General features: G+C 37.0%; 1 protein-coding gene across 1 annotated transcript in view; it reads left to right on the top strand.

Annotated features, from left to right (window-relative positions):
- The first annotated feature begins 682 nt into the window (after positions 1-682).
- The window catches only part of hpda (4-hydroxyphenylpyruvate dioxygenase a), a 27,953-nt gene continuing 16,371 nt past the window's right edge, over positions 683-12,264 (top strand). Inside the window, exons 1-8 of the mRNA XM_061963295.1 lie at positions 683-758; positions 884-910; positions 1,072-1,134; positions 1,679-1,783; positions 1,875-1,917; positions 1,996-2,078; positions 9,877-9,966; positions 10,043-10,149. Of these exons, the coding sequence (XP_061819279.1) occupies positions 756-758; positions 884-910; positions 1,072-1,134; positions 1,679-1,783; positions 1,875-1,917; positions 1,996-2,078; positions 9,877-9,966; positions 10,043-10,149 (521 nt within the window). The 5' untranslated portion in view covers positions 683-755. The remainder of the gene's footprint in view (positions 759-883; positions 911-1,071; positions 1,135-1,678; positions 1,784-1,874; positions 1,918-1,995; positions 2,079-9,876; positions 9,967-10,042; positions 10,150-12,264) is intronic.

Here is a 12,264-nt window from a genome sequence, read left to right on the forward strand (position 1 = left end):
TAACTTCATTGATTAATATGGATTGATAGTTAATCAATGTTTTTGTTTGCTTTGAAATCTAAAATGTAACAAATGTTTGCCTGTGGACAGCAATGTATAAAAAGATAAATATCAGTGGCATGGTAGTGTTATGTGAAGCCAGACTTTATTTTTGTAGCTGCACTAGGCATATGCTCTCCAACAAGACACTACAAGCTATCCTGGTGTGTGTTTCGCTACAGTCAAATCACGTGATTTTTTTTTTTTACCTTGAAAAGTTTGGCAAAATACACCCAGTTTGATGCACGCATTTGCTGTCTGTTTGCTACAAGTAAATCTATTTTCATCAAGCCTTCATACGGGGATTGTGATGAAGTTTATTAGTTCATTCCGAAGATAATTCAACTCAGAAGCAAATTTAAAAAAAAGAAAAAAATCCAAGCTCTCATATCATGCTCAGTTGTTCCATCTAGTGGCAAAACCGAGGACATGTATAGTTTTATTATACTTTTTCCATTCTCTTTTATACCTGCACACATTTAAATTCTACACTCAGGTTGTGTCTCCCACCCTTGATATGTGACTGCTGTCTTACAAGCCCCCCCCCCCTCCTTTTTTTTTCTATTGTAAAAATTGACATCCATAGGAGGTGGACAGGTGGGTGTACATACTAAATGACCAATCACAGCTAACCACTAGGTCAGTACATATCTGCAGCAGACAGACAAACACTGATTTTGATCTAACTCTTGTTGAGCCGAGGCCCTGATCACAGCATGGTAAGGTTCATAAATGGATTTTACAAAAAAAAGGCATCGACTGAGTTGAAAAAAGTTGCATTAGAAATATGAACTGTAGGTTTTAGTTTTGTTTTAATGATGTCATCATTCATATTTGTTTTTAGACAACCTACACTGATAAAGGGGAGAAGGTAAGTATTTTAATATTCAAAAACTCAGATCCTGCTCTACAAGGATACATTTCTCATTCTAAATAGGCAATTGATGTAAAATATTACCATTATTCTGCTGCTAAAAAACACACGCACACACACAAGAAAAAAATGTTCTTCTCTCACGTCAATGTTTTCAGCCTGAAAGGGGAAAATTTGTCAAGTTTCATCATATCTCCTTCTGGGTCGGAAATGCCAAACAGGTCAGTGTGCAAATTATGAACTTTTTTGTTACAAGTCAAAATCCATTGAAACTTGGTTAAAACATTGTTTGACCGTGTTAAACGTACAAGAAAAACATGACTTTTGTATTATGTAGCTTGCTCTTTTTTTAAAAAAATACCTATCCCAGATCGCATTTAAAATGTAAAAATGAAGCGATGACACTTGTCACATTTTTAATTGAAGTGAATTATTACTTGCTAAAGTCTGTCTTTTTGGCTAAAGAAGTATATTGGAATACAAAAAAAGAGTTAGCTATTTTCATCATATTTTCCTATCTAATGTTGTAAATAATATAGTTGCTATAGAATACGCTAGTTTAGGGGTACTCAAATGTAATCTTAAAGGTTCGCGGAAAAAAAATTCAGTAATTTAAAGGCACGTTTATTATAGTTAGTCAAGCCATAATAAGGGGTTATAGTCCAAACAAATTGTCCTTATCATTCAAAATAATCTATCAATAATTTAAAGGCTTTTTTTTTTTATGAGAAAAATTCAGTTGAAAGAGTTTTTTCCTGTTTGCAGGCAGCGTCCTTCTACTGTGACAAAATGGGTTTCGAGCCTTTGGCCTACAAGGGCTTGGAGACTGGCAGTCGAGAGGTGGTGTCACATGTCATCAGGCAAGATAAGGTAGACATTTTGAACTTTTTCCACATCTTTGTATGTCATAATATATAGCTCCGTATTCACAACAATGTAATCGGACTATTACTCCTTATAGATTATATTTGTGTTGGAATCTCCACTCAATCCCGGGAATAAAGGCAAGCAAGCTTTGAAATAAACATGAGAATATTCATTCAAGATCAAATGTTGTAAGCTTGCCTGGTGGGTCTTCTTAGAGATGGGCGAGCACTTGATGAAGCACGGAGATGGAGCCAAAGACATTGCATTCCAAGTGGAAGACTGCGACTATATAATCAAGGTAAACTATTTTTAAAAATGAATTTGTGTCTTCTGATTGTAATAGACTCTTGTAAACATACATGTAAACAAACATGCACGATAGTACATCAACCTTCAAGGTTAATTGGTTCTGTGACCGATCTGTTAACTCCAAACACTTGTTTCTCAAATCAACGTCACCCATTGAAATGCATTGAAATCAAGGAGAGTGATTGCCTCCACCCCCAAAACATTACATTTTTCACATGAACATTTTAAAAAAAGAAAAAATAGCTTTTGGAAAATAAATATTGTGTAAAAAACATTACAATAGAATGTTCAACAAATAACTACAATAGTTCTAGGGCTCTCACAAATAATGAGTTAACTGTGTGCTTAATCACATTAATCAGTAATTGCATTATTTATGGGTACATACAGATCAATCACACAACTTATTTTTACCGCGGATTGTTACCTGGAAGGTGTGTGTTGTTTTACGGTCATTGATCAGGTCATTTCATACGTCAGTGCAACGATGAGTGAGAAAACACCGATTGTTGAGCTCCCTGGTCAATTTCACCCCAAAATACACCCTGACTAGACTATAGATGAAACTTTTTTGAACAAATAAATGTAGTGCATCCGAGTAAAACATTTAAAAAATTTCCAGTTCGACTTTCTGACAATACATTTAGGTACCATACATACTGTATATTGGGTTCTTTTTTAAGTTAATTTTAATGATGCAAACGAGCAATGTCCTGTGATTTATCATGCTTAATCCAAATTCAAAAGTGTACATATTCTGGTTAAAAAATGTATGATTCGAAAGCGCTATCAATAATGTCATAAACATGTACAGCACTTACCTTGGAGAGTGAACTTCTATACAGTATATTCTTCCAGTTGCTTCTCCGTCAAAAACACCAACAGCAGCTTTTCCATATTTTCATGGATACATGTCACCCATTTACAAACTCCATTTCCATATGAGTTGGGAAATTGTGTTAGATGTAAATATAAACGGAATACAATGATTTGCAAATCCTTTTCAACCCATATTCCATTGAATGCACTACAAAGACAAGATATTTGATGTTCAAACTCCTAAACTTTATTTTTTTTTTGCAAATAATAATTAACTTAGAATTTCATGGCTGCAACACGTGCCAAAGTAGTTGGGAAAGGGCATGTTCACCACTGTGTTACATCACCTTTTCTTTTAACAACACTCAAAAAACGATTGGGAACTGAGGAAACTAATTGTTGAAGCTTTGAAAGTGGAATTCTTTCCCATTCTTGTTTTCTGTAGTGCTTCAGTAGTTCAACAGTCCGGGGTCTCTGCTGTCGTATTTTACGCTTCATAATGCGCCACACATTTTCGATGGGAGACAGGTCTGGACTGCAGGCGAGCCAGGAAAGTACCCGCACGTGCTGAATGTGGCTTGGCATTGTCTTGCTGAAATAAGCAGGGGCGTCCATGAAAAAGACGGCGTTTAGATGGCAGCATATGTTGTTCCAAAACCTGTATGTACCTTTCAGCATTAATGGTGCCTTCACAGATGTGTAAGTTACCCATGCCTTGGGCACTAATGCACCCCCATACCATCAAAGATGCTGGCTTTTCAACTTTGCGTCGATAACAGTCTGGATGGTTCGCTTCCCCTTTAGTCCGGATGACTCGATGTCGAATATTTCCAAAAACAATTTGAAATGTGGACTTGTCAGACCACAGAACACTTTTCCACTTTGCATGAGTCCATCTTAGATGATCTCGGGCCCAGAGAAGCCGGCGGCGTTTCTGGATGTTGTTGATAAATGGCTTTCGCTTTGCATAGTAGAGCTTTAACTTGCACTTACAGATGTAGCGACAAACTGTATTTAGTGACAGTGGTTTTCTGAAGTGTTCATGAGCCCATGTGGTGATATCCTTTAGATATTGATGTCAGTTTTTGATACAGTGCCGTCTGAGGGATCGAAGGTCACGGTCATTCAATGTTGGTTTCCAGCCATGCCGCTTACGTGGAGTGATTTCTCCAGGATCTCTGAACCTTTTGATGATATTATGGACCGTAGATGTTGGAATCCCTAAATTTCTTGCAATTGCACTTTGAGAAACGTTGTTCTTAAACTGTTTGACTATTTGCTCACGCAGTTGTAGACAAAGAGGTGTACTTCGCCCAATCCTTTCTTGTGAAAGACTGAGCATTTTTTGGGAAGCTGTTTTTATACCCAATCATGACACCCACCTGTTCCCAATTAGCCTGCACACCTGTAGGATGTTCCAATTAAGTGTTTGATGAGCATTCCTCAACTTTATCAGTATTTATTGCCACCTTTCCCAAATTCTTTGTCACGTGTTGCTGGCATCAAATTCTAAAGTTAATGATTATTTGCACACAAAAAAAATGTTTATCAGTTTGAACATCAAATATGTTGTCTTTGTAGCATATTCAACTGAATATGGGTTGAAAATGATTTGCAAATCATTGTATTCTGTTTATATTTACATCCAACACAATTTCCCAACTCATATGGAAACGGGGTTTGTAAATATTGTTTCAACATATTTGGCTGTCGTTATCAAGTCATTGTGCTTCAGTATGGTGGAGGCTAGCAGTGCTACGCTCAAACTACTTCGCCAAGTTGGCGACACGTACTGTCATGTTTTTGATGATTTATTTTTTTAATTCAGTGAACTTCTTCTCAGCACTCTCCTTCACACTCACTTGTCTCCTTCCAATGGTTGGAAAAACCAAGTTATGTTCACTACAAGCTGTAAGATATTGCTAGCGAGGAAGACCAGATGTTTTGGGTGGATTTTACATGTGCATAAGAGCTGTTTTTTCTTTGTAACAAGGTACACAAGTATGGATGCATTAAACCTAAAAGACTATTATAACTGATAGTCAGCCAATGTGTGTATCTGTGTGGACTCAATGAAGATACGTCTGATTTCATCTGACTACAAGTCTGTCTACATTATCAATAACGTGATAAAAACAAACCATTACTATTATTTTAGACCTTTTTGCCTAACCTTTCCTGCTGCTTTCTTTTGATCCTTACATCCAAAAGGACACATTTTTGTACTTCTTTGGCAACACAATCTTCACTGCACTTTTCTGTAATGCCAGCAGACACCAAAAAAATGTAATTTAATTTATTTTTAATCAGCCCATTTAGTGATCCAGCAGCTATACAAATATACAATATTACTGAATAGACAATGTCTAATATGTTTATTCATGACAGTCCAAATACGTTGACACGCAAACGGTCAGATTATTCTCTCTAGCAATGCAGCACGATCGCCTCCTTTCTCGCAGCTATTTCATAAAGGTGCCAGTTTGCACGCACATTCTAGACGTTTTAAACATTGACACAAAACAGCGGCTGCAGAACAGTTTTGATCTTGATAAATCACATTCCTAGTGATAAACAATAATGTTTGCAACTTCTCCTCCCAGTATTGTTGGTGTTCTGATGAAGACAGACACACTAAATGGAGTGTGCGCTCTAGTTTGCTCATTTAAGAGACGCAATCTTCATTGCGCAAGCTTAGTACATCGGCTTTGCGTGCGCTATCAAGTTTGTACGTGTTTGATACAGGCAAACCTAGTAGATCAAGCCATGAATGTATTTTTCAAAATACTTAAACAGTAAGAGCATGAATTACCGGCAAAAGCAAGTGTCAGTCAGTCAGTCCTTCTGTGCGGAATATAAACAGTGTACTCTGGAGGCTCTGATGTCAACTATGGCTAAAGTTTGGACGACAGATTTTCTTATTGTAAGTTACACCTTAGTGTTGGTGGGATATTAAATGTAAAACTTTAAACTAGATTCACATTTCCATTTTCTCCGTTTGTACTGCGATTTGTTGACCTATTATGACAACTTGTTCAGTCATTTTGCATATAAAACTTACGCAATGAACTAATGCCTAAATGTTACGGGGGTGAGACTATTCAACAGATTCTCACATATATAAATTATGTTTGATAATTTATTTGCTCAAAACATGGTTATGGTATTATCTAAAATCCCATTTAATTGTATTTTAAAGAAATACAAATGAAATATGGATGCAATAAGTTGGGTAACTAATCTGTGTTGATACATGATGTGTTGATGTGATGTATTATATATATTTTTTGTGATCAATCACATTCGTTAACTTGTTAAATTTGACAGCCTTGATAATCATATCTCCTATTTGAAAAAAAAAATAGTTTACAATATGCATTTCATTGCGTCTGGATCATTTCAGACACACCTTCAGCGTGCTAAAAGGATGTTCTGTTGTCTAGATTGCGCTTCAATCCAACAACACAACAAAATAACACAGGTTGGAACAAATGGTACCATAAATATGGAGGAAATTGTGTGCTTCCAAGGTGACAGCTGGTATTTTTATTATACACGCAAAACCCTCATTTAAATACGCCACTTTTGCACTTGTTATCAATTGTAAATGCAGTCTTAGTAGATTACCCGCAACACGCCCACTAATAGTAAATGCTATTTTAAAATTTGCACACGCTGTGTAGCACTTGTTATTTGGATCTTAGTAGTTCAGGCCAGAACTGTTTTGCAAATGTCGAAGATGATTCGAGCACCAAAGCGACTGAGGAAAAATGGCAATGTAAACATGTCAATTTCAGTGAGGTCAGTCCTGATAAGGATGTCGCTTTTAAGGACATACAGGGGACAACAAAATGCTACAGCATGGTTAAACATTTTTTAATTGTGTTTTCAGCCTCCTAAAGAATAGCTAATTTATAACCATTACCTCGTCTTTTTGTAACACAATTGTTTTGCATGACTTGTTTTCAAACGACATGCATGAGAGTGTGTTGAAACATGAGTAAACATGACAGGTTCTCCACAAGGGGCAACCTTGAAGTTTGGCAGACTGGATAGAAGTTGTTATCTAAGCCAAGGTCAAATTGGAGGTTCAACGTCGTCACAGAAAAGTACAAATGTGAAAAACAGTGGGACCTCAGACGTACCATAAGTTGGAGTTCAATCACAACAAGGAACCTGCTTTCAATACTGTAGTGTATACGTACTGTATGGTGCATAGTAAGGGTACTGAAAAAAACATTATCTGAATCCTGATTCTTATTTAATCCTATTTTATTACAATTTTCAAAAATCAATTAAAAACTTTTTTTTTTAAGACTCAATTTTTAAAAGACGTTTTTAGGCCATTTCCGTGTTTTCGTGCAGCTTTTGTCACCTGTTTTGAAAAGGTTTTATTCTCATTTTTATAACAGTATATTGCATGAATCAATTTGAATGGAGAATCGTTTTGAATCGAAGATTGATTCTGAATCGGATCGTCACCCCAAGAAATGGAATCAAATGATAAGTTGTTGTAAGATTCACATCCCGAGTGCATTTTTATAAATTTATCCACTATACTTACTATACAACATATCAGTAATTTTCCATCACGTTCTTGAATAATCTTCTAGTAGTAAAAATGCTATAGACATACCCTCTGTAATTACTGTGCTATTCCACACAATCCACTCTTTCCAAATGGGAAATGGTAAGCAGATACAGTACATGTTACACAAAGAAAGAAAACAAGCTGTCAGTAACTGCTAAAATGGTTGAGATGAAATAGGCTCTGCTTCTTCCTACTCCTTTTCGGACATGTTTAGTTGTTGCAAATGTAAACATGTGATGTACTTAAGCATGAATAAACCAAACCATTGCTATTTTTTAGACCTTCTTGCCTAACCTTTCCTATAGCTTTCTTTTGATCATTACATCCAAAAGAACAACTTGTTGCACTTCTTTGGCAGCACATTCTTCATTGCACTTTTCTGTAGTTCTCATAATTTGTAACTCTCTATGTGTTGCCCTGACTGAGTCTTCTCGCGCTTATGCTGTATATCCCTTATTCTCTACATTTATCTAACTGGGCTTGCTAATATGATAGCATTCCCGTAGCACCTTATTTTCTGTCCAAGCCCAGAAGTCTACTTCTCTTCAGGTTGGCTCCTATTGCACTCATATCCCAGGTAGACTTGTACTGTAAAAGCCTGCTCAATGGCCTTGTGGTTAGAGTGTCCTCCCTGAGATCAGTAGGTTGTGAGTTCAAACCCCGGCCGAGTCATACCAAAGACTATAAAAATGGGACCCATTACCTCCCTGCTTGGCACTCAGCATCAAGGGTTGGAATTGGGGGTTAAATCACCAAAATGATTCCTGTGCGTGGCCACCGCTGCTGCTCACTGCTCCTCTCACCTCCCAGGGGGTGAAACAACGGGATGGGTCAAATGCAGAGGGTAATTTCACCACACCTAAGTGTGTGTGTGTGACTATCAGTGGTACTTAAACTTTTAACTTAAGGGCCTTGCTGACATTTGCAGATTTCATGAGACTTCAGATAAGTGCATTTTTCTTTTTCTTTGAATTTTCATAGTGCAGTACAACATCTTACGAGCCTAATGGATGTGATGGAGCTCTTAACGCAAAACACTTGCATCTTAAGTCACCGTCTCCCATTGTGATGAATTGCAATTTAATTGGTGTTGCCCCCCCCCCCCCCCCCCCACCACCACCAAAACTGCACACTTTTAACATGTAACATGACTTCTGAAAATAAAAACAAATAAAATAAATATTGTATATTCAGAACAAAACAATAGAATGTCCTACTAACTGTTACAGTACTTGTATGAAGTAATGTAATAATGATATACAGTATTTACCTTGGAGAGCAGACTTCGAGCTGCTTATCCGTCAAACACACCTTCAGCAGCTTCTACATATTTTCATGGATAGATGTTTGTCATTTAGATATTATTTCAAAATACTTGGCTGGTGTTATCCACTCATTCTGCTTCATTATAGCGCAGGCCAGCAACTTTTTCTGCGAGGTTGGCTACACGCCTTTTCATTTTTTTTATGATTTATTTTTTTAATTCACTGAATATAACCTACTTCCTCTTCCCAGCACTGTCCTTCACATTCACTTTCTTCCTTCCCATGGTTGGAAAACCAAGTCATGTCCATCTATTGCTATAAGCTAATGCTAGCTAGGAATCGGATCTTACGGGGTTTACTGTTAAAATGTACCACACCAACTACTTGTGTGGATAACGGAATTTTTTGCTTGTAACTTAAACCATAACAATTAGCCCAAATCTCCAAAACACTCTTATGTTGCGGCAGTCTTAAATTGAGGTATCACTGTATTCTTATAATGCCATTACAAAAGGGTACCAGTGTGTTAGAGACCATATAACTTTTGATGGAACTGACTTTGACATATGACAAATATTATTAATTAGCTATTAATTCTAGACACAAATTAGTTAAATCAGGCGCAGAGTGTTTTTAGCATGCATTTTTGGTCGTCTTGATGGGAATAAGAATGCCATCATGGAAAGTTGTGGATAGTTCCTTACAACTTTAACCTGGAATGACTAAACACAACAAACATTAATTAGATTACTAGCCACAAAACCAAATGCTTAATTCATGTTCTCATCAGTTTAGTTCCTTTGTTGTCCTTTCATTAACTTGACTAGTAATATGTCAAGTCTTTCCATCATTCACAGTGAGACTTTGTTTCATTTTCATATTTAAAAAACAAAAAAACAAAAAAAACAAAAACATTAATAATAATAAATATATCACTAGAGAGTTAGATGTCGGATTAAAATAAATATTTTTGTATATACTTTTCAAATAAAATAATCGCCATTCTTTCCATGTTTGTTAAGCGTTTACAAAAAAATTGAAGCTATGTGTTTTTTCAGCCACTAGAGGGCAACATACTAATAGATGTCACTCCAATGTGTTTCCACTGACAGGTCGCCAAGGAGAGAGGAGCTGTGGTTGTGAAGGAGCCATGGGTGGAGCAGGACAGCAGTGGGAAGGTCAAATATGCTGTGGTTCAGACGGTGTGTTAGCAAGTAGAAACACATCTTATGCACATTAAATTTAGATATGATAATAAATTGCCTGTTTTGTCCGCAGTATGGCGATACAACACACACATTCATTGAGTACCTGGGGCCCTACAAAGGTCTTTTTTTGCCTGGCTACAAACAACCACTGTTCAAAGATCCCTTCTTAGCCAAACTGTGAGTGTCTTTTTAATATTACTGCTAAAAACATTATTTTTTTGCACTACTAAAATGTTAGTTATTATTTCTACATTGGACGATATGTATAGATTTGTTGGACAACCATTGAAAGAAAATCATGACAAAAATACAACTTTAATAATAATAATTCTAAATATACTCGCATATATATACTGTACATATTATAAAAACACAGCTCTTTTAATGAATAAATAATGTTAAAAAAAAAAATCAATAGAATAACAATGAAAAATAAAATATATAAATAAATGATAAATGGGTTATACTTGTATAGCGCTTTTCTATCTTCAAGGTACTCAAAGCGCTTTGACAGTATTTCCACATTCACCCATTCACACACACATTCACACACTGATGGCGGGAGCTGCCATGCAAGGCGCTAACCAGCAGCCATCAGGAGCATGGGTGAAGTGTCTTGCCCAAGGACACAACGGACGTGACTAGGATGGTAGAAGGTGGGGATTGAACCCCAGTAACCAGCAACCCTCCGATTGCTGGCACGGCCACTCTACCAACTTCGCCACGATTTATAGCTAAATATATGTATATTATATATGTATTTATGTATACTATATATACATACACATATAAATGTATATATTATATGTAAATACATATGCATATATATATATATATATATATATATATATATATATATATATATATATATATATATATATATATATATATATATATATATATATATATATGTCTTAATAAGGTTATCCAAAAAATAGTGCTCGATACCGTAGTAGAGCGCAATATATGTATGTGTGGGGAAAAAAATCACAAGACTATTTCATCTCTACAGGCCTGTTTCATGAGGGGGGGTTTCCCTCAATCATCAGGAGATTTTAATGGGAGCATTCACATACCATGGTTTATATAGGGCACAGAGTGGGTGGGTACAGGCTGGCGTAGGGGCGTGGTGATTGGCTCATGTGTTACCTAGGAGGTGTTTCCGTCTGTGGCGGCATGCTGTTACAATTTCGCTGCGCTTGTTGAGGGATGACAGTTCTGGACGGTAAATAATAAACAGTTTCTCTTTCAAGCATAGGTTGCATCTTTTATTACCACTATTGTAAGGTGTGCTGGATGCAAGAATTTGCCATGTTATTGAATATTCAACATTATTGTCTTTGAGGTCCCAAATGTGTTTGCTGAGTTCTGTGGTATTCCGCAGGTTTTGGTTCCTGAAAGAAGCCTTGTGATTGTTCCATCTGGTTTTGAATTCTCCCTCGGTTAATCCTACATATGTGTCGGATGTGTTAATGTCCTTGCGTATTACCTTAGATTGGTAGACAACTGATGTTTGTAAGCACCCCCCGTTGAGAGGGCAAACAGAAAACGAAACGACATCATCTGGTACAACCCCCCATACAGCAAAAACGTCTCAACTAACATTGGACACAAATTCCTCAATCTGATTGACAAACACTTTCCCAAAGACAACACTCTAAGAAAAGTATTCAACAAGAACAACATTAAATTGAGCTACAGCTGTACGAACAATATACGACAAATCATCTCAAACCACAACAAAACAATTGCAAATGAGCCGGCGGCCCCCGGACAGAGCGACCCCAAAACCAACAAGGGCTGTAACTGTCGAAAGAAACCTGATTGCCCTCTCAACGGGGGGTGCTTACAAACATCAGTTGTCTACCAATCTAAGGTAATACGCAAGGACATTAACACATCCGACACATATGTAGGATTAACCGAGGGAGAATTCAAAACCAGATGGAACAATCACAAGGCTTCTTTCAGGAACCAAAACCTGCGGAATACCACAGAACTCAGCAAACACATTTGGGACCTCAAAGACAATAATGTTGAATATTCAATAACATGGCAAATTCTTGCATCCAGCACACCTTACAATAGTGGTAATAAAAGATGCAACCTATGCTTGAAAGAGAAACTGTTTATTATTTACCGTCCAGACCTGTCATCCCTCAACAAGCGCAGCGAAATTGTAACAGTATGCCGCCACAGACGGAAACACCTCCTAGGTAACACATGAGCCAATCACCACGCCCCTACGCCAGCCTGTACCCACCCACTCTGTGCCCTATATAAACCATGGTA

Source organism: Nerophis lumbriciformis, linkage group LG09 (genome assembly GCF_033978685.3).
Source record: "Nerophis lumbriciformis linkage group LG09, RoL_Nlum_v2.1, whole genome shotgun sequence".
NCBI lineage: Eukaryota > Metazoa > Chordata > Actinopteri > Syngnathiformes > Syngnathidae > Nerophis > Nerophis lumbriciformis.